The sequence below is a fragment of the Copidosoma floridanum genome, unplaced genomic scaffold (genome assembly GCF_036245765.1).
Source record: "Copidosoma floridanum isolate Cflo_tuat_1 unplaced genomic scaffold, Cflo_Japanese_pri ptg000024l, whole genome shotgun sequence".
Taxonomy (NCBI): domain Eukaryota; kingdom Metazoa; phylum Arthropoda; class Insecta; order Hymenoptera; family Encyrtidae; genus Copidosoma; species Copidosoma floridanum.
Window position 1 is genome coordinate 5281631 of NW_028321901.1, and position 24671 is coordinate 5306301.

The 24671-nt window shown below is 34.6% G+C and overlaps 1 protein-coding gene across 1 annotated transcript in view; it reads left to right on the top strand.

Moving 5' to 3' along the window:
• The window catches only part of p115 (general vesicular transport factor p115), a 382166-nt gene that overhangs the window by 59435 nt on the left and 298060 nt on the right, over nucleotides 1-24671 (top strand). The window contains exons 7-8 of the mRNA XM_089595028.1: nucleotides 2370-2560; nucleotides 2643-2815. Coding sequence (XP_089451154.1) covers nucleotides 2370-2560; nucleotides 2643-2815 — 364 coding nt within the window. The remainder of the gene's footprint in view (nucleotides 1-2369; nucleotides 2561-2642; nucleotides 2816-24671) is intronic.

Consider the following 24671-nt stretch of genomic DNA (forward strand, 5'->3'; position numbering starts at 1 on the left):
TTGCCCTTCACTGTACTTCCACTGTCTGCGTAAAATATTTTTTACAAAATGACAAAATAATACGACCCTCACTTCCTCTTTTAAAAATATTCAAATGTTTTTTTTAAAACTTTGCTATTAAAAAAAAACTTTTTTATGTTAAAAAACTTTTATGAATAGAAAAATAATCTTAAAAACAATGTTGAAAATTTTATTAGTAAGAATATAGTTCGTCAGGCGTTAATTTTTGTTTGTAAAAAACATCATACAACTATGTGCTTTAATTTTTCGTACCAATAAAGTGATAGAAACCGTAACAATTCTGCCCTGTGAGTATGATGTATTTCTATAAGCCATCGTACAGAGCCCTAATAAACCACAAAGAATTATTTTTGACTACACCAATTTTAATTAGTAAAATGATATTGAAAATAAGTACAAGTTCTTAAATTATATTTTTATAACCCCTAACGTACCCATCTGTATATTACCAAAATAGTTATAAAAAAATCATTTCAATATCTACAAAAAAATATTTAATTTATTAAATAAAAATTTATGGACTAAAGTGTTGCTTAATCCATAGTGTCTTTCCAAAAAATGTGTGGTAGATCCAAATTATTCTGTTTTTATTTAAATTAATATCCTCTTTCCATTTTTGCATTTTGATAATGCTACATAAAGTTGACCATAAAAAAATAAGGTTTCTTTAAGTATAGATCAACAATTTTGAAACATGGACTTTGAGATTTATTAATATTCATAGTAAAAGCTGAAACTAAGAAAATATAAGGAAGATATACAGGAGTTTTATATAAAATATGCGGTAGTAAAGAAGATTTCCCAGTATTCAAAGTTATTCTTGTGTTACAGCCGTTTGTGGTATTTTGAAATTTTCGGGTTTCCAAGAAAGAGCTCTCATTGATGCAATTGGTTATCGATTTCTCTGCTTGCACGCCCCCGTGATAAGACCGCGGAAAAACAGTTGGCTTCTGTACGGTAACAAGAGAACATGTGACCGCGAGGCTGATAAAAAGAGTAAAGCAGAATCAGTTCATGAATGCTACCTTGCCACGCTTGTTACTTTTCACTGAAGCTCTTCTACAAGTTAACACCGCCGTCTTTGCACACGCATTAATTTACTTCAGACAATGAATCAATAAACACAGTGCGTTAAATTGTCGTATGTGTAAGTAAGTGTCACCTCACCAACTCCTACCCCTAGTGTGTTGCTTGACCCAGCGAGTGTACGCTTAATTAATAATCAACGCCCAATTCATCAGCGCGAACATCTTGGAATAAAAACTTTCTTTCCAATTTTTTTTCCAATTATCTTTTTACCATATTGATTGCAAACCTTTACGTTTTTAAATTTCAGCGTTTCTAAAAGAAAATTTACTTAAATATTATCATCTGGTTCATAAACACCCCTTGAGATTGCTTAATCTATACTATAATACAATTTAGACTCTTGTCTCAATCTGTTTTAAAATTCAAATTGATAGACCTCTGCTTGGAACTTACGATAATCCACGGTTGTAAATTCATAGAGTATGACTTTAAGGTTACGATGACTACACAGGTCAATAAGATGCTGGAATTCATGACCATGGAACCGTACACCAGTAGATGGGCTAGTCCAGTAGTCATTATCTATACGAAAGACGGGGACTTTCTATTCTGTGTATGCTACTATAGGGTTAATTCAGTTATTTTGCTCTATGCCTATCCACTATCTCATATTCCCATCCCTTCCTCAATCTTTTTTAATTGGTTGGAATTCGTACTCGGGAAGTATGTAACCTCGAAAAATGAGGTGATGGAACCAATGTACTAATTCATAGTTACAACTGAAGGTGAGGTTTTCAGATTGCTTATTCTGCTTTTTACGTGAAAAGCAGTGATGAGGATTCATAGTTTTCACTAAATTAAGTCTAGGATATCACTAGTAGATAAGTGTTGTTTTTTCTATTTCTCTCCTCTTTTTTCCCGTGCATACCCTGTAACAGTGTAAGATCGCAATGTTTTTGTAGGTTTATATTTTAGTAAAATAATTCGCTGTATTAAGTAGTTATCTAATTTAAGCCAAAAAAGTAATATTTAGAACCACCCTTATATTCATACATTAAAACAGTACTTTCATACAGAATAACTATAGTGGGTATTGTCGAAGTTCTTAAATTTATTTTAATGATAATAAAATAAGTATATTCTACTAAAAACTTGTTATGCTTTCTAGACCCTCCACTTTTAAAAATAGCCCTTCCGTCTTAACATTAACAAGCAGTAAGATCAGAATAAATGAATAATGATGTGAGAAAATGATGCATTTTATGTTTGTCCATGTTACATTTTCACTATATTAACGTACACAATTTCTTTATTTTCAGTGTATTACTAGTTGTCAAAATTTAATGGAATCATGTGGTTTATTACGAATTCTTTGTGAAACCCTCATGGTAAATGGCGTTCCAGCTGAAATTTTATCAGAAGTAATAAAAAGTATTGCAGAAATAATTCGAGGTAACAAAAAAAATCAAGATTACTTAGCGCAAATCATGGCTCCGAGTAGTCCAACACGGTAAACTTATAAAAAAAATTTTTTTTCAAAGTGATAATAGCTTGAACATTAAAATTTATTATTATTATTATCATTATTCTAGTTCAGTAATTATTGTTCTACTAATGTCAATGGTTAATGAAAAACAACCCTTTTTTTTACGATGTGCAGTATTATACTGTTTTCAATGCTTTTTGTATAAGAATGCTGAATTGCAGATTAAGTTTTTATACACTCTACTTCCACAAAATAACGAAAGTTCTTCTTTAACAACAGGTAAGCCTAACCAATATTAACGTGTGTGCTCGCGTGCGTGTGCGTGTGTGCGTGTGGTCGTAAAAGGTGACTTATGTAGACATCACATGTTTTTAACGTACACATTGATAACGTACTCAAATTATGCGAACATTTCAGATAGTACTAATATTGTCCCCATAATTACTCCCACTTCTTACTTTTCTCAAATTAGTGTCCGCATGAGGCACCTTGAACCAACAAACATATGTACTGTGGCGTTGAAAAATGACACGTCACAAAACCTTGACTGCATTATTACTAAGCGTCTCACCTAGGCTATGCGCAAACGAGCAAGACAAGTGATGCTGGCTGTAAAGCAGACTCCCGTTGCCCGCTAATTCATTCCTGATTTGGAGACTAAATTAATGCATTTCTATCATCAGTCAGCATTGGCAGTTAAGAGCTTGTCCTATTTATCTTATACTTTTTGTAGTTATTGCGTTTAAGCATACTTCTTGGTACGTACTGCAGGAATTCTCTCCTTTCCATTATTTACATCCTCTAATCGTAGTAATAAAGCCCTTAGTGCCCTTGTCTCGAACGCTCTAGGTTCGATTGTTTAGTAAGTATATAGAAAACTAGCTTTGTAATTATTCCTGGATGTGTGTCCATACTATTTTACTACTAAATGAAGCAAAAGTCGCTAAAACCGTTGTAATCGCTAACCGCAAAAACTACTCAACCGATCTTGCTGAAGTTTTGAATACCGAATCTTGACACTTCCTAGATAGTTTTAGTATATTTTTTATCTTGAAAAAGTTATTAACAACAGCAATAAATAAGCTTAAAGTTTTGAAAAAGTACGCTAGCTGTGCGCTTTAGTTAAGTTGAATCCGTTAGGTGACATCGAAGTAAAATCGAACATTCTGCAACTGAATCAAATAAGAGTAGTTATAATAGGTCTAAGCAACGTACCAACTACACAGTCGTTTACTGTCAGTGCATAAAGCCTAAAGTTGGGTGTCGTGCAGCTGGGTATCACGGCTACTGACAGTATTGTTCTCTAATAGACAAGTGACATACGTCGAACTCAATCTGGAAACACTAAGATTAATGAGTGCCAACGACAAAAAAGTGATGTAAATGCTAACGTCTCCGGCAAAATACCAGGAAATTTTCTAGCCAGAGCTCAATTTGCTTCAGCATTGTGCAGTTTCGTGACTTTTCTTTCAACCGTGTTGGGGCTACCAGAGCAGATTATATTATAACAGCAAGCCACGGAAAATAACCCTGAGAAGTTCGGGCAGTCACAATAGCCTCCTCAGTGGTTCGTAAGAACGGCATGTCCACAGAGAAGGTATTCTCCAGGCTCACTTTTCCGACTACCGATGAGCGATTGGTTATGCAGGGGACGACCCGAAGATGAGATATTCTTTGGTCAGTGGCGTACCTTACTCCAGTACGGTCTCCGTACGCAAAGACTCCGAGGATTAGAGTTAAGCTGTCCGCACAGCCAGCTCTCCATCATCAAGAATAATAATAAGTAATGTCTAGAAGTATCACTACTAGTCCTTTTCAGGGCCATCATTAGTATTTACGTTCCCTACTTAACCATCAATCCCATCGGTTCTTTTAAGGGCCACCTAACGTTAAACCACTTTGCCTACAAATACATATTTACTGCCATTTCCGGCAACGATTTGTTGACTAAAGGGCCATATAAAGCCGGCCACTATTAAACCAAGTCAGTCATTCACTGGCAAACGTCACAAGTGGAGTTGTTCGTCGCAAGGCTGGGAACTCCGGCGACCGACGACCCTATATTACATTACTCTTTTGACTCTGTAAGCATTCAACCAGAAATCACCCATGTTCTCTGAGGTCTGCGCTGGGTGAACCTAATAGCTAAGAAGGAAAAATAGACTTTAGCAAACGGGACAGTCTCTAACGGGCAAGCATCACGAACTAATCTCCCCACCTTAGATCACCAAAATGACTGAGCTCTGCAAAAAAAGAAGGTGCTTCAGACACCAGCGTCTCCGGCGCAACACCAGGAGCTCTCACGCTTTATACGTTGTAGTTTTTCTCACGATCAGTCTAGTGCTACAACAGCAGGCCAGAAAAGATCACCCTGAAGAATCCAGATAGTCACGTTTGCTGGAAACTGTAGTCAAGAAAAAGTTTAGCTCACTAGTTCTTTTTAAGGCCATCGGACGTCGAACTATCTTGCCAATAAATACATTACAACCTATCAAAGTTGACAAAAAAAAGCTTTTAGAGTTAACAAAAGTTTTAACCATGTCTATAGTCGCAAGAGAGTGAATTGGAAGAAAAACTGCCCATGCTTCAAAGGATTAAAATATTATATTATATAGAAACTGCTAATCAATGGCCCTTTAAGGCCAACGATTATTTTATGGCATAAGGAACGCACAGTACTTTTCAGCATAATTATATTTTTTTTACTTTTTACAGCTGATTATTTGGTTAAGTAAACTGTATGGACTCCAAACAAATATGTTTTTAAGAATTAGATTTTTGTTCTGAAAAGTGTCAGGAATAGATGTAAAATTTTTAAGTGAAACCGTTTCACATTATATGCCAACACTGCGGTGTTTCATTTAGTGAGTCTCAGGCAAAGTGACGGGGGGGGGTGTTAGTTCTTAAATAAATATAGTAAATAAAAATTTGGTATTTAAAGGATTATTAGTACCTTGTTTATGCTACCAAGTAATAATATATCATAATATACTTTTCTCATAGTTATACGTTGTTACTATCCATTTATTTATACATACACATACAATACATATGGGGAGAATCACGTCAACTGTCCCAGCACCGCAGTGGACGGCCCGCGCGGGCGTCAAACACGACGTTTTCAACTCGTCGTTTCGGTGTCAAAACTTTAATAAAAAAATTATCTAAAAACATATTCTTACGTATTTTTTCCTCAGCTTTCTAGTGGTGGCATCAGTTTTTTGAAAATTTGCTCCCATAACCTCGAAAAATGCACTTGTTTGAAAAACACGTTTTATCTCCATGATTTTCAACTTTTGGAATTTTTTTGATAGTCTAGATCGCAAGATGAGACATTTTTACGTAGATATCGACAATAAAAAAAGAGGGGTTTTTCGTTTTTATAACGTATTTAAACGACGAACGAGACGATGCGAGCCGCGGTGGCCGGGCTACGCACGGCAGCAGCGCGTCCTCCGTGTGTCGTCTGCTACGGTGAGTCTGTTTGGCTATATAATATATAATGTAGTAGTGGCGATGTAAACAACAATTAGTTAACCAGGGTTTACAATGGATAAATAATAAACATTTTGATTAAATTTATTCATATATACAACAATTTTATAATAAAGAAATAAATAATGATTAATATTGATTAAATATTAAAATTACTTTAGCTTCTAGCGAATCTAATAACAATCTTCGAAGTTTTCCGAAATTGGGACAATCTAAACATTTTCCTAAAAAACAATTTTCGGAAGGATTGTCGCAAACAATGGCGTTCAAACAGTCCGTGGAATTTTTAAGAGGTGTTGCCGTGGGTGTCGTTAATTTTTCTAAATTTAGTGCATTTAGCATCAGTTTTACGTTTTCGTGATGCACGCATACGCAAACGTTATGCGTGTCACTACTTCCGGCTAAGATACAGTGAGGAGGTCTGAGCTGTACGCATTTCGTGAGACCCACTTTGACATTTTCATGGTCTTCTGTAACTAAAATAATTAGTTCGTTCAAATTTCCAAGTAATAATCGTTATTGTACATGAACACGTTGACCATTATCCTGTTTCACAGAAACATAATCTTTTAATCCAGGCATCAAGTGGATGACATTGTCACGCTCGTAAAAATTTTTTACGCAGACCTCAACATCACCAGATAAAACTTTTCCTTTTTTTTTATCGGGCCATGAGATTATGCCACGTTCTGCAACTAAATTTAAAGCTTGCCTAGCTTCTCTTTCTGTGCAACCAAATTTTTTCATAAGCTCTCTTCGGTTCCAAAATTTCGGGGCGAGGGTGAGCAACGTGATTTTCTCTCGCTTATCGTTAGATGATGCAAATTTCTTCTTCCGCCGCGGCTCGCATCGTCTCGTTCGTCGTTTAAATACGTTATAAACACGAAAAACCCCTCTTTTTTTATTGTCGATATCTACGTAAAAATGTCTCATCTTTCGATCTAGACTATCAAAAAATTCCAAAAGTTGAAGATCATGGAGATAAAACGTGTTTTTCAAACAAGTGCATTTTTCAAGGTTATGGGAGCAAATTTTCGAAAAACTGATGCCACCACTGGAAAGCTGAGGAAAAAATATGTTAGAATATGTTTTTAGATAATTTTTTTATCAAAGTTTTTACACCGAAACGACGAGTTGAAAACGTCGTGTTTGATGCCCGCGCGGGCCGTCCACCGCGGCGCTGGGACAGTTGACGTGATTCTCCCCATATATATTTTTTTTTTTTTTTATATCGGTTTACCGCGACAGCCTATTGGCCCAGTCGCCGGGGCCACCCACTCACCACCTATGTGTGGGGGTGTATTGCCACACCCATTAAATCTTCTCTTTTTTTAATTGATACCATACATATCATACCATGGGCACAGTGGAAGTATCTCCGGTGTAACACACCTTGTCAGTTAAGCTGACACTCTCTGCACCGGGGGGAAGTGCATCGGGTCAACTCGCCACTGTGTAGCCTGGGTCCGAAGCATCGGATCCAGGCTAATTAGCATCCCCGGAGAAGCCCCATGTTTCAGGGGCCACTCCTCGCCGGTAAGGCCGGCGATCCCTGCCTGGCATCGGGCCCACTAATCCCTACCTATTGGGCCCTAACACTGTTTTGCATTCACCCAGGCCCGAAGACCTGTGGAGCAAGGAAAAAACCCTGGAATTACTCTGAAGGAAAAATTCCACGGAAAAACCCGCCCCGAAACAGCCGGGGATACATAGGAACTTTTTCCGGTGAAAACAGTTTTTGAAAAAATCTGCACTCACCGGGAATCTAACCCACGACCCCTAGAACAGCGTTGTATCAGTAGCAAGCACGCTTACCACTGAGCCAACGCCGCTCCTGATTCTCCCCATATATATACACACATATATAAATTTTTTTATCCATCATCGCCCATAGGCTCTGACATGGCATTCTTTTACACAAGCATAGTGTTAATTAGCCATCGGTGCACCTGAGTTATGACCACATGTTTATATACGTATATAAACATCTGGACCAACTCAGTCACACCTATGATCACGTAGACGAAACGTCAGAGAAACAGTTAATTGACCTTTTAGAATCAAGAGCACAGGCAAAAGGGCGAGACTTGAATGGTGACCAGACGATCACCCATCCAAGTACTAACCGCGCCAAATCCAGCTTAACCTCGGAGATCGACGGAACTGCAACTCTACCGTTGTGCCACCGTGACCACATATATACATACAAGTAGAGCTTGACACCTGCGTGTTCCATGTGCTTACATTCTTATGATGTTAAGAATAATAAACCATATTTAGGTATAAAACAGCAAAAAGAGATTGAGAAAAATCACTTTACTAAGCTTTGCGTGCAGAAACATATAATTTTTTTTTACTAAATTCAATTTTTATACGTCATATTTAGTGCCTCTAATTGTACATAACTAGTAGGTTTTTTCCTTGTCCGCTATACGAGCTGACCCCAATGGCAAATAAAGACCAGCAATAACTACAAAAGAACAACATTTACGGAAGCAACATCTCGACTGGCATGAAGAACGGCAGTAGACCTATAACAGGAGGAGCTGTCAAAGAGGTGTGCAACTGTTAGCTGAAACATTTCTGAAAAATTTTTTTCAGATCGAACACTGTTATTGATACAGGCAAGCATGACTACCTAAAGAGGCAAGTGCTCGCGCAATTTACTGATACAGAGGAGAATCATCTTTGAAGTCATTTTATCTCCCACTACACGTTGATAGTCATACCCCTGATACGTCAGATGTGCATGGCTGCCATTACTGCAGTCAGTAACGTGGTGCTCAAGGTCAAATGGCTGAATGTCCTCTCGGTACTCATACAGAACATATTAAGCATTTTCAAAAACATACTCTACGAGTTAATAGAAGCTGCTAATCATATGGCAAGAATATCTGCATTAGTGAATGCTATTCGGCTTTGTCAGACTTACTTTATGCTCAACATCATGCTTTTACGTCTTATCATGTTGGCCCTAGCCGAAAAAATGGCCACATGTGGAATAGTTAGATCTGTCATGGACGCAAGTAAAGTGAGTACTGATGTGCCAGAAAAATCATTCAGTGCCAGGAAAACTGGAGAAGCTGCATTATGTCAAAGGGCCCATGGCAGTCACCTGTCCCCAAAAAAAATCACCTACACGTTCTTGATCGGAACGTTAGCCCAAGTTTTCTTATCGATTTGGGTTCCGTCGTTTTTCGTTACTATATACAGCTGTGCGTCAAACACTTGGTTCTTAATCTCCTCAAATTTCAGCTGCTAATATGATACCCATAAGGTACAGACACCACGTTATCACTCTTAACCTCAGCCTTAGAAGAGCCTATACCTGTCTTATTATCGTATTAGACGTGCATGGATTCATCATTACAGGAGAATTCCTGGCCCAAATGAGCCTCGTCGTTAATACGTAGCATTGTCAGTTGCTTGAATTAGAAACTACATTTCGCATCTCAATGCAGGTCTATCTGGCCCAACCATATTCCGTGAGACACCTCAGCTGCACCAGGATAGCTCTGATCTTATGGAACAGTATGACCAGCTGCTTGTAACGTTTGTAAACATCACTAAATAGAGAAAACAGCGTACCATGTTTACAAACATCCACGCAGCTTACATGGTGAGCGCTTAGAAGTAAGGCAATGATTTCGACACATGACTTACTTATTATATAATTACTATTTATTGATACATAGATACAAATTGTTAATAAAATCATGGTTACAAAACAAGATCACAGCATAAATATGCTAAGATATCCATCATGAGTTTCAAATTTTCAATCAACTGGACTATCTAGTTAGGCTACATTGATGTGTGGCTAAATCGGTTTAGTAGATGTGTGGCTCGAGTTTCCGCTTTCACCAATGCCGCCCTGTGGCGTCAAGTTGGGCAAGCGTTCGTGTTCCTACAGCATTGGCCGCGATGATAAGAATTTGGATGTCCATCGCAAACTATCGTGAACATCTTGGTACAGCCTCCAATTCTAGTGCCACCACTGGCAATACCTTGACCTCATCTCGTTGTGTACACGTGTACTGCAGATGACCGACTAGTAATCGTCGCTGGTAAATCACTAATAAAAAATACTGTTAATAAACACGTAGAATACATAAACTGCTTTTATCCGTTGTTGAGAAGGGTGTGTTTTCTGGTGTTAATATTCATGAAGGCAAAAGAGAATAATTATTATTGTTAGTAAACCTGTGAATATTATAATTGCAATATGTCATATTAGAAATTTTTCAGTTGGCTTAGTTTTGATGCTTACACTCCCAAAAATACTCCATATTTCAGTGTATCTATCCATAACTTTAAAGTACAGTAACTTCTAAAGTGATGTTATTCATTTCATTCACTGTATTCAGATCTCTACAAAGTTATGGACAGAGTTTTACTGTCGAATGAATACTATACAGCTTAAGCGGATCAGTTATCAGTAGTTTTAAAAAACGACTAGTGTACTTGGTTTCAAAGTATTTTTATGCAATAATAAGTTTATTCACTGTACTTGAAATGTATTTAAATATGACAAAACGAGTACTTTGAACTTATTTTTTCTTTCCGTAGAAATTTTGCAGCTTACTTTTTCTAGTAAGCGATTAAACTACTGTCAACTGATTGAGACAGTGTTATTAAACACTTCTTTTTATGTGATATTTTTAGGAAACTGAGGTTTCACGGACTTAGCATACAATTTAAATTTTTTTAAAAGTTTTGTACACAGCCTTTCTTAATTTGTTCTAGTTAAAAAATCTAAGTTCTTATATACAAATTGATGTAAATTACAAAACAGTCAATAATTTATTATAAAGAAAAAACATTTTTCGAAATTTTTATCGTTATTTGAGATGAGCCCCTAAAGTGCACCTAATCTTAAGTTATTTTAAAAATTTCACCTGTTTGAAAAAATAATTGCCGTATTTAATTGAAAATTTTATTCAAAACATTCGTTTTACTTTGTAGTAAAATATTTATACATGAATACACATTGTAAATTCAAGAGTCATCATTCGTGAAAGGAAAAAAAAAATTATAATAATAATTGTGAAATTTTTTAAAAATATTGAGGTCACGTTTTTTTTGTAATAAACGTTATATTCATTGCAAAAAATCATTTATGTATCACTTGATAGTATTCGTTCGCGAAACACGCAAATTAACGCGTCGTGTCAAGTTGGTCTATTTTTGGATATTTAGAATGTATCGTTCTGTATTACAAGTAAAAAAAAAACACCATAACGTTTTAGAAGCCCCAAATTTAAATGTAAGTAGTCGCAGCATAATCGTAAATACAGAGCGTTTCTCACGGTCAATTATACGGTCGTTACCGAAATGCACCTACTCTCATTAATTTCGTTGTAAAATTCCTGTACAAGACTCGAAGTTGTAAGTTCAATTTCCGATGAATGCAGATTTTCTCCAAAACTGTTTTGATAAAAACAGTTCCCATAAACCCCTGGCCGGTTCGGGGCGGGTTTTTTCGTAGTATTATCGAGTGATTCCAGGATTTTTTCTTTGCCCACAGGTCTTCGAGCCTGGATAAATGCGGAATACTGTTATCTTTAGGGATGCTTATTAGCAAGGATTGGATGCTTCGGCAAAACGCGCTGGCTTAACCGGCAAAAAGCAGACATCTTAAAATATCGAATTTTCTTCAGGAAAAGGCTACACAGCAGCGAATGAACCCGATACATCATTGGTGTAGAGTGCTAGCTTACCTGGCAAGGTATTTCACCGGAGATATTCCCACTGTGCTTGTAGTATGATCGGTATGAAATTAGTTAGGTTACTTGTAAATAGATGCGACAATACAGCTCCACACATAGGTGGTAATTGGGTGGCTCTGGTCAAGCTAGACCAGTAGGCTGTCCCGGAACCAGTTAAAAAAAAAATTATCTTAAGAAATTACCTTAAAATAAAACAAAATTTCAAAAATTTTCTTAATACACCTAAGTATTATGTTTTTAATGAAATGATTCATATGCTTAGTATTAAGCCAAGATAGTAATGAATCAATTGAACTCAACCCTGCCGTTTTTAGCGTGGCATTAGGACATACTTTTCCTTGTACTTGTTTTAAGCCCCAAAAATGAGGAAAGTCGAACCATCGTATTTTCCAGTTTATTCGCATATTCTTAAATAAATTATGCTAAAATAGGCGATCTATTTCTCCACATTATATTTTTACACATTTTTTTCACGCTATCATTTTTTTTCTAGGTTGAAAAAAGTTTGTGAGTTGGATTTCATCATTTAAATCGAGATCATAGTCAGTGTTTAATAGTACACCGTTCTTTCTACACTGAGAGAATGTTGGTGACGCTGCAGTCCCAAACGGAACGGCTACCATACCTTGCGTTGGTTCCGCATCGTTACCAAAAGTCGGGCAGCAACACTACTAGTACGTTAGGTTAGATACCTTACCAACTAAAGTACAGCTGACACACTTCTTGTTTCGTGTGAGAGAACAACCACTGACCGCCTGTTTAATGAATCTATAATATATATCACCACCTGCTGTTTGTTTGGCTTTTTATTGTATTCATTCTTGATAAGTTAAAAACTGCTTTAACAGTTTTGGCATACAGTTTCCTTCATTTACATAAGTTATAATTCCTTGATATGTAAATATAACACATATTTTTTTTAATCATACTGAAATATTATAAATTTACGATTTGATTTTTTTTTTAAGAATACTTGTTTTATTATTTTATAATTTCCTAAATTACGCATCTAAAAACACTTCGGGTATTTCCTAACCACTAAATAGAACAAATTTTTTAATTGTTAATGTAGCTATTGTAATACAAAAAAAATTTACAGTATAATACGAGAGAAGAGTAATTTATAAGATTGAAAAGAATTACTTTATAAAATTTACTATTTTGCATTTGTGTACAGATCTAAATTTTACCATTGCATTTAAAAAACATAGCAACGTTTTTAATTTTGTGTTCAGTTGTAATTTTTAAAAGCTTTTTAGTGCTGTTTGGAAAATTTAATATAATATTATCATGAAAAATTTTTTAAAATATTTAATGCGTAATGACATGGATGCAAATGTCTTTATCAGCTGCTAAGTCTTTCTTAACAAACAACGTGAAAAAATAATGCTAAATAATAGCAATTTAAAAAGAAAAATAGTGAGTCAACGTGAAATGACGACGCGTTTGACCAATCAATGCATTGGAAGTATTATTTTACCAAGAGATTTGATTTGAACACCCGTTTTCTTTTTTTCTTTTTTTTTTTCTTTTTTTTTTTTTTGCAATCATTTGCTAATTAAATGGCCAAATCCTGGAAAGAAAATTACAATTACTGATTAATAAAACACCCTCCAAAAATACTGTAAAACTACAATACTTTTTTTCAGCGAACATAAGAAATAATGTTTCTTAAAGCTCTGTTAGATCGCGTGCATACTCATAAGAATAATTCATCCAGCTTAAAGTTAATTTTAGTTACTGTTTAATCTTTATCTGAAAACAATTTTTTTTATTATTATTTTTTAAGCACAATTTTAGGTCAGGCATATATTTTAATAATGTTCCAGATTATGGTCATTAGTCTACATTTTATCATTTTACTCACTTTTTTTGAGCTTCACAAGTTCAGTTCACAAATATTGCTATGACAGTTTGCGCATGAATGTGTTACGTCGGAGACGGCGTAGCAGTAATTTTTATGTTAAGACCTAAGCTTTCACTCAACAGCCTGGGTACATGATAGGAAGGATTGAAGACGGAGCTCGGAGGTGGGAACAGAGTTAATAATTGTAGAGAGGTTAGCTAGCTACTTGGCCATCGGCATTAACACCAACGGCACGTGACTGGTCACTTACTTGGAAATGGTAGCTTGGTTCGTTTTTAAGGAGTCTGCAGTTGTCTGGTCACCATAATTTTTTACCAGCGACACACAACATATAGCTTTAAAGATTAAGTTTTTTGGTTATAAAGGCTAGTTGCCTAGCCGTTGGCATTAACACTAACTGGCACGCAACGTAGCGTTTATACTTGTTTTTGTTAAATAAAGGCTAGTTGCCTGGCTGTTGGCATTTACATCAACTGGCACACAACTTAGCGTTGATACTTGATTAAAAAATTATTTTATTAAATAGAAGTTAGTTGCTTGGCCGTTGGTATTTACACCAACTGGCACACAACTTAGCGTTGATACTTGGTTAAAAAATTCTTTTATTAAATAAAAGCTAGCTGCTTGGCCGTCGGCATCTATCCCAACTCGCAGACAACTAAGCGTTGATATTTTATTTTATTTTTTTTTTTTTAATAAAAATTTTTTATTGGCTACCTGCCTGGCCACCAATATCCGGATGGAGTGGCTCGAAATAGTAGGTATTACGTGAAAAACTATGGGGAATACGTAAAAATTAACTTTGAATATAAATATTACTTACTTTTATTATTGTCTAAAAAGAAAAGTACAAAAGTGGCTCTCGAGGCAAGAGCAGTGAAAATTTCAATATGACAAAATATAGGCTCTGATTATTCAATAACATATGAGAAGTAATTTATTGAAATATTTTTTTAAAATTTATTTTGCATTTCTTAATTAAAATAAGTTCTCGCACAAGTAAACTATGTTTTACAGCCAAACGGAACTGGGAAATCAAGAAGAAGGGAAAAATTTTGAATCTAATTTAAAGAGTGATATTGACAAATCTCAATGTGTTGATGATGATATGAGTCAAATTAATCATATACAATTGCAGAAGAACACATCATTTCTATAAAGAAAAAATGCAACTGATTAAATTACTGATAACTCTTAACATTATATCTCAAGTGAATATAAAAGTAACACGAATGACAACAAAATTTGAAGAAGTAGATAGAATGTTGAAAAAATATCATTTCATAGGGAATGGTGACAATAAAATAAGTAACGTAATTTAAAAAAAGTTCTTAAACTGTATTGAGCTCAAAAATGTTAACACCACAACTCAATAACTCGATTGCCCACAGCCTATATCAGTAAATGAAATAAATCAACACTAATATCTGCTGAACATACTGAAAATTAATACAAAGAAAAAATAAAATTTGAATGCCAAGTAGCTGTGGCAGAACTACGTATCACTGAAGCATGCATTAATTTAAATTTATCGTTATTAAAAACTAAAAGATACAAAAATTTTACAAAATTGCTTTGTGGATTCTCCAATTTTGCAAAATATCTTATAAACTAGACAACGTGTGAAAGACATTGCTATGCTATCTTGTTTCCAAAAATCCAAACATTATAGCATATTTTGTTCGTCATTTACCGCGTGTATATTTGTGATTAATATGTTTTGCACTCCTAGGTCCCGTAAGTGGCTTTCAATCGGAAACTAACCATCTTACAAGATTTAGTTGCCTGAGTGACGATCTTACTTTTTCTTACATGTATAGGAAGCTGAAACGTAGCCTTCGTCCCCTACTGTAGAATTTGAGAGTGCAAGCTGACAATTAAAAAAAGAACATTATGAGCCTATATCTATTTATATCATAATCCTTTATTAATTGATGTGATCAACTTATTTATGAGGACCGTCAGAGCTTTAAGCGTAAATTTGAAGAACACGCGTTCATCTTAATTTGAGCACTATGCTAAAAGAGCTACGACAATAAACGGTTCATACTTTGAAATACTTAAGCAGACTTAATGTTTATATTTTTTAACGTTTATTTACTGACATCGTTGGCATGTAAATTAAGTAACATAAAAATTGTTACTCTACGCTATTAAAACATAAGCTTAAATCGTTTTATCCAAGTTGATCAATATTATTTCATGAATTTAAAAAATCACAATTAGAAAAATCATCTTTGACGAAAATTGTGTTTGGTTGCATTATGCATCATGGGTGTTATTAGTGTTATTTGTCAAGCTTTGACAGTTTTGATAAAGACGCTTTTTGTTGTATCTTTCTTTGCTTTTACTACAGCTGTAAAGCAGGGCTGAATTTGTTGTTTTTTTACCAGGTTACCACGACAGCCTACTTGCTTAGTCATCGGGGCCACCTACTCACCTCCTATGAGTCACACCAAGGGTACAGTGAAAATATCTCTGGTGAAACACTTAACCAGTTAAGATGGTACTCTCTGCACCAATGCAATGGTGCATTGGGTTCACTCATCACTGTGTATTGAGCCTTTGCCTTGCCAAAATGTAGCCTTTTCTCGAAAAGACTCCATATTTCAGGACATCCACTCCTCGCTGGTTAAGCCAGCATTCTCTCCCGAAACATCGGATCCGGGCTAACTAGCATCCCTGGAGAAACCTTATGTTGCGAGAACTACTCCTCAGTGGTAAGGCTGACGTTTCCTGCCCGGTGCCTGGCATCGGTTCTGACAATCCCTACCTATTGATTCTAACACTGTCTTACATTCACCCCGGCTTGAAGATCTGTGAGGCAAGAAAAAACTCTGGAATTACTCTAAGGATAAATTCCACAAAAAAAACGCGCCCTAATACAGCTGAAGTTTCGTAGGAACTTTTTCTAATTTTTCTAATGAAAAAAGTTTTTGAAAAATCGGAAATTGAACCCACGACCCTTAGAACGGTGTTGTATCAGTACTAAACATGCTTACCACTGAGCCAACACTGCTCCTGGCTTAATATTATGTTTTTTTTTTTTTACATTTGTCAGTCTCCTGTGCACGTAGAACACAACCATTAGTACAAACAGGAAATTTTTAACCCATACCTGAAAATTAATTTCATTATTTCACGTTAAGATAGTTTTATCTCTCCTATATCACTATTTTAAATGAAAAAGGATTCAGTTAACCTTATGAGAGTCTAACTTTTAATCCCTCAATTTCTACGAAAAATAAAATACATGAAAAATCCTTAAAAATTTGGTGCACTTTAGGTGTAAAAGTAGATAATGAAAAACAAAAGACAGATAGAGATAATAAACTATTAATTTAGAATGGGCAAACCATAGTACTGAAAACAAATAAATAATTAAGGAGTATGGCTTCGGGTCTTAAAAATATTCTATAAAACATCAAATAAGATTAAAAAAGATGTGTAATTAAGAAAAATTAAGTAGGTTATTTTAATAAGCAACAATTGAGGGAATCGGATAAGTCTTCGAATCTGGATTTTGATTTAGTAAAGCACAACTACAGTTATACTAAAATTGTGAAAAAAATCACTGTACAGTGGGTTCTTTGATATCCAAGTATGAATTTATACTTCTATGAAATTCTATGACAGACAATGTATGAATATAAGTATCCCTTTTGTGAAACAATGTTGTGTACGAAGGTGGTGCAATTATCGTTGAAATGAGTATATGTACGTTAATTAAGTGTTGTTTCAATAAATATTTAAATTTTGAATACTTGAACCATCACCGTGTTTAATATTTTTGTGTAAAACTGTCACTTAGTATCAGTCGCATTGATTTTGGATTGTATGTACTTGCTTTAATGTATGAATGTATTTGCTTTTTAATTCCATCTTAGTCTAGTAACCTATGTATAATTTTAAAATTTTCGTAGTGTTTATTTATTTATAAGCGAAATCGTTCGCAGCTAAATTTTTGTACTACCTTTCTACAGGTTGTAGCAAAGTAGCTACGAGCGGACTTGCAGCTGGTTCACCTCTTTTGAGTTGAGTGTTGGTAAATACTTTAAGTGTTTTATAAATTGATTTGAGCAATATTTAAAGGAAGGATTAAAACATTATTACATATGGAAATCCTTATGAGTCTCGCACCAGGTTACGCGTGTGCACATATTTCGCTTCCTCTTGGCCGATGCACTTTTATAATGCTTTTTCAAAGTTGCTAGTGTGATACCGTGGTGGTGCTAGCTTACTTCAGGTGTTCGCAAAACTGCTCTTTTACGTGGCTCTAGTGAAATGAGTTGGTGCGTTTTCTCTTAACCTGAAACCTCTCGTGGTATGCTCGTCGAGTACGGAACTTATGTTCCCCGAAGACACGGCAGATTTTAATACTTTTAAAGTCAGTTTTATCTTATGGTTTTGAATTTTACATCACGATTATTATCATAGAAGTCATGGTTGGAGAAAAAGAAACTAAGCGTATTTTTGAAATCATGAAAATAATTCATGATGATGAGGAGGAAATCACTGACGATGAAGAAATCGAACATTTGCTCCAAAAACCAAAACCACTCACAAGGTCCGTTACCATAGGACGAAATCATAAGCACACAGATAATAGTAGATACGTTTTAATGAACGAAGATGAAGCCGTCGAGTCAAAAATTTTTAAACTTGATGTATCTTAAAATTATATCTCAAAAGATATTTGCGATTAAGCTGTTTCATGGATGGTTAACAAATGTGATGAAAGTATTTTCAAGAATAGTGCTGGCTATAAATTGTATTACTAAAGTTTATGGTTGAAATTGAAAAAAAAATATAAGTAAGTTGTGAAAAGAGAAACTGTTTACGGTGTGTTAAAGTTGGTAGACCCAAAATGTGTACCGGGAGGTTTGCTAACAAATTAAGACAATTAGTTTACGTGAGTCCAGGGCCCAGTTTCTTATGGCATACGGATGGCTATGACAAAATCAAGAAATTTAGATTTGCTATCCATGCTTGCGTAGATGGATTTGCAAGAACAATTTTATGGTTAGAAGTTTCCACCACGAACAATGATCTGAAGGTAATATACCTCTCATTATGGTATACTGGTTTACTTACTATTCTGTTGACATTTGTGCTGTCAGTGAAGCAAGTTATGCGACCACAGCATACGTATTGATGATTTAATAAGTAAGGTTATTAGCAACTTTAATTATTTTTTTACTTGCCACTCTAAATAAAGATTAAAGAGATGTGCGATAATTTAAACAACTCTGATAGACTATAAAGAAAGGCAACAGACCAAAGATTTCATTTGATGTATTTCTAAAATTTCCATGAATTTTTTTTAAGGCTTCAGAAGAAAAGATTTGGCTTATGGAGCATAATGACCAACTCAGCTCTGGAATGATAATGCTGCGCTTCAGACTTCAAATTACTAAATATTAAGTGTGTCATTTTTTCATTTATCTACAGTTGATTAATGTAATAAGATATTAAAAGAAATACATAATTATAAACTAGCCAGAAAGATGATTGCATGCATTGTTTTGATAAATTAGAGTCACCTATCATGTCTTAAAAGAAACTTAATATTTGATATTTTTATAAGACATTACTTAAATTATTCTAAGAATAGTTTTTTTAAAAGATAGTTATTGCAGCATCTGAAAACAACATCTGTTAGCAGTAGTGAAATTCATCGATGCCACTGTAACATTGCAGCCTTGTCAAATATGTAACAAATAATACATCTACTGGTATAAACACAACCATGAATAGTGCGAGGTGTACTTAAAACTTCTTAAATTTATTGAAATTAGTTTATTGATAATAAATAACATGAGTTTAATGTAACATAATGTCAAGAAAAATCTCATTTATTTCATTTCACCAATGAACACATGAAATTTTTTTAAATTCTTGACTTTTTTAGGCTCAATATTAAACTGTAATTTCTATTTTAAATATATAATTGTTACACAAATCACAAAATCGTTGTCATAAATTTTTTTCATCAATCTCTTAACTACGACTATTAAACGCAACAATTCAGTTTACAAATGAATTAATGCAGGATTTCTATTAACAAGTAATAACACAACAATTAATAACATTACAAAAGTACTTTTAAATTACTGTTTTATAAATGTTATGAAATTTATATAACTCTTTAAAATTTTTGTACTTCACTTGGCTTAACTTGAAAACAACTAACTCGATAAAAATTTTTTATCCTTGACAATAACTTAAGTTACCACTGAGCCAACGCCGCTCCTATTATTATAATCATCATCGTCGTCGTCGTCGTCGTCGTCGTCGTTTATCCGAGGTCGTCCAGAATGCTTTAATGCACGATAGAACTGGGTACGAACCCCTTCCCTGTGTGGGACTCGCAGTAAGCCTATAGTTGCTTATTTTTCGCTACGGCGTTGTTCTGGGTAGCTGATGCAACCTGCTCCGTGTTTGGCACCTTCTGTTCCGCAAGCGAAACATCGGGCCTCCCCCTTGCAATCTTTTTTACGGTGATTGCAGCTGCCACATCGAAATTATAGCTTTGACCAGCCCTACTTGTTGCAGTTCCGGGCTATATGTTTATACCTCAGACACCGGTAGCATTTAAGGACTTCAACCCGTCTTCTCACTTGGCAGCGTGTGAAGCCTTATAACAGCCTCTTTGTTTCTTCTACATATCTGGCATCAATCTCTCGAGTAATCACCAAAGCTACTCTATGGATACAAATAAAATCATGCTTATGTTATTGGAAGGAACAGAATATATTGAATTTATGAAGGGAAACAAGTGGAGAGAATAAAGGAATATCATCAAGATAAGATCAAACTATTGCTTAATTTATATAAAACAGTTTATATCAACATTTCATTACTTTTGTCAAGATTAAGCAAGAAGCAAGTTCGTCATAATTTGATAAAAAATAAAAAAGTAGTAGAATGTAAGTTGATCAAAAAATAAACGAAATTAGCAAAAAAGAAAAAATTCAAACTGTTGTTTACATTACAAAAAATCATACGATAATTTAAAGATTTAGAAAAACATGATGGTCTGATTGGAAATCTTATAAAAATAAACCTTACAAAAATCAAATAATTTATCACAGTTAGATAAAACAAAACGCTTTTCTTCAACAATAGCCCTTTTACAACTGTCCTTTGCTGCTTTTTTGACAGCTTTTCCAACATGCCTTTCATACGTTTTGTACAGCTTTTGCGACATTGATGGTATATCCATGGAAGAAAACATTTTATCCATCTTCGTGTAACCACTGCCTGAATGAATGTCTCCTATTAAATGAGAAGTAATTGTATTAAAACAGCTTTGCTCCAGATAAATGGACTTAAAAAAAATCAGCTATGTATGTACAGTAGCTATCTACCTAGTACTCCTAACGTATTTATTTTTGCAAATTTTTTTCCATTATTAATACGGTTTTCAGTGGTATGTATATAATTTACTTTTCCACATGTACAGGTTACAACAAACGTACTTTGCAAACCTAACCGTTTTTCGTTTGTGCACTTTCCAAGATCTTGAATTTTACCACAGTCGACACATTTCATACTTTTCGCTAACATTTGCAAATTGATTATTCTATTCCCTTCTGAAATATTATTTAGTTTTTCAGTTTGTTCTTTCGTTTCCAACCGCCTTTTTTTGCTTTTTCTCTTGTCATAGATTCTATAGCTTTTTTCTCTTACTCACTCTCTTTTATACTGCAAACCTTCCATTTGCCTCTCTTAACTGCTTATTCATACTTTTCTAATAACTATTCATCTACCTGGCAAACAATATCTTCTTCCCTAACTACTCTTTACAATCATCTAATCTCTTAAATTCAGCTGTTGACAGTCTCTGCTTCGCTGCGCATGATATATATATATATATACATATATATATATAATGTGTAGTGTATTATGCATATATAATGTGTGTGCATGTATAGATATGCTAAGGTCAGTGCATGTGTGCCAGGGGTCGCCAATGTTTTCTTAATAGGGTAATTATATTCACTCATATACTATAGGTAAAAGTGAATGGGCTCCACTGATAGGGATAAGCGTCCTTAAGAGCTAATACACATGTTCATCTTAGTGGTAGAAGTGCTCACTTTTCTTAACATTTACCGACTATTATTAGTACAAATTTAAATCATAATAGCAGTTACGTTTGGATGCAAAGGTATAAAACTGGTAATTTATTAAATAACATGTGCCCCCCCCCCGGCTTTGCTCGAGACTTACTGAATGGGGAACCGCAGTTTGTTGAAACGTAATGTGAAACGTTTTTAGTTGAAAATTTTACATCCATTCCTGATACTTCTTAGAGAAAAAAAACTTCTTAGTAAAAACACTTCTCTTCGAAATCCATGTAGTTCAAATGATAAGCTGTAAAAAATGAAGAAAAACACCAGGTGTGGGTCTCAGAACCACCGGCAGAAGTAGAACTTATAATTTAAATGTCATGAAACTCGGTATAACAGCAACTAAGAAAATCAGAGTACACCTACTTTTAATAGGTCTTTAAGAATCCGATGTAAAAAAAGTGAAAATTTTATGGTATTACGTATTCGAGCATGGGCGTGCATAGAATACATATACTTTCATATACTACTTATGTTACACGTGATTGCGCATTCTCAGTACTTTAATGTTTGCTACGATGAATGTATTAATACTCGTGTGAACTGTAATGCAGAACCAAACAAAATTTTTTACCATACTGCACCGAAAGAAGGTACTTTTGTCCCGTTACATGGGACAAAAATTCCTTTTAATTAAAATAACTATTTATACATTTGATATGGCATCATATATATGAACAATCAATTCTCATTGGAATCATTGTATCGGACAAATAAAAATTTGTTTAAATTTTGGCTACCATGAAAGTAAAATAAGCCACTCTACTTATCTGATTGAAATTAAGGAAATTAATAGACGTAGCTATTTTTCATTGTGAAGTTGTAATTTTTCACTTAATTCGTACTCTATAATTACTTATAATTAAATATGAAAATTAACCTGCAGTTAAATACTGCTCACCAACCTCATAATTAATGATAAGAATATAGGTTTTGGTCACGTGACCATTATTCTTTTAATACATGATAGAGAATAGAAAATAAATCAATTTATAAGTAGGATATGTATGATTTAGCTTTGCCTTTTAATATTTTTAGAATGATTACAATTATTTGGATGAATTTTTGACATTTTTTTGCACATTCATGAGTATTTTATATACTTAAAATTATTTTTGGCCTATCGGTCTTCCCTATCAAGATAAAACTGTTTTCCTAATTTTGAGAGGTTATCTTGTAACAAAAATCCTTCTAAGATTTTTTCAACATCCGTATTAATGTTTTATACATGCCATACTGAATGAAAACTTTTTTTGACTTTTTTCTGAAGATATAGTTAAAAAACGAAAAAATTGAGGTTATGCTCGTGCATAGTCCCACACCTCTCTATTTATGCGCCTTAATCATGCAGCTCCCCTTTAACGAATCTAAACAAATTGTTATTTTTAGCCAATTTTGCTGCCCTTTTGAGTTACAGCATTTTTTCTTGTTTTCAGAGGTTAAGTGGTCGTATTATACATATTACATACTTTGCGTACATTTTTCTACATACATATGTATACAAAAGGATAAATGAAGGAAACAAAAATTCTACTATGTTTTGCTGAAGACTTTGAAGAGATCAAGCGACGTTTCGTGTTAGACATCATTAACCTGATAGTACCTTAGCTGTAACAGAGGCCCAGGTTAGCCCGTATGACAGCCACGTTACGATTTCTACCATGCATCAGTAGGTATAGAGTACTATTGAGAGAGGCTATGTTATATATACGTAACTGCTGTGCACCTTTGTGCGCATGTGAGTGAAAGGTAGAGGGAGTAAGAGAGACAGACAAAAAGATTCTCTGCGCTGGAGTCAGCGCTGGCTGGTACGTATAGATATGTACAGAGAAGCGCTCGCTCGCTCGTTCGTTCATTTTACGGGTTAACTCTACAAATAAGATGCGCCTAAAGAAGTTTCACTTTATAAATATAATTATGCTGAAAAGGAAAAGTATCATGCGTTACTTACGCTATTTAATGGTTGTTGGCCCTAAAGTGTTGTTGATGTGCATTTTCTCACGTTATAATAATTAAATATCTTTATTTGTCAATTTTAAAACTGTGGTTTGAACCTTGATAAATGTTTTGCGTCAGTTTCTTGACGCCTAAAATTGTATACATTTAAAGCATTTGAAGTTTTCCTTTCTATTCGCCCTCTTGCGACTATAGGCATGGTTAAAATCTTTAGGATCCGTTAAGGCTGATTTTTGTCAATTTTGTTCACTTATAAAATATTTGTTGACAAGGTAGTTTGACGTCCGATAGCCCTAAGAAAGCTTGATGAGCTAAACTCTTTCTTGGCTAAAGTTCCTAGAAAACGTGAGTGCCTAGATACCTTGGGGTGATCTTGTCTGGCCTGCTGTTGTAGCGCCAAAATGATTGGGAGGAAAACTTCAACGTCTAAAGTGTTAAGGCTACACTAAGAGAACGTTAGCGCTACTGCAGCGTCATACGGAACGACTACTACACCGTTCTTTGGAGTACCATGGCCCTCATAATTTGAAAGCACTGCTCTCCTATTTAACACCGCTACGATCCCAAAAGTGCGACAGCAGCGTTGCCAGTATGATGGGTTACTAACTTTACCAACTTAGGGATGGTTATAATACATACTTTTCGTGCGATAGTAACTGCTCAACCACTATGGCATATGTACTTTTTTGTTTATTATAATACAATACTGTGTGAATAATTTTCTAATTTCATATATTTCTTACTTGTAGCATACTGTTATTATTTTACTCCTAGTCCACTTGCAGTTAAACAACAATAAATAACAAAAAAACAATTTTTTTTCAAAAATTGACTTACAAAACTCGAAAAATTTAAATTTGAAGAAATTTAGAGGCTAGAACTCCTTTTTTTTAATTGATGGTAATAGTAACTTCCAAACAAAAAAAATTCAGCCATACTTGATCAATATCGAT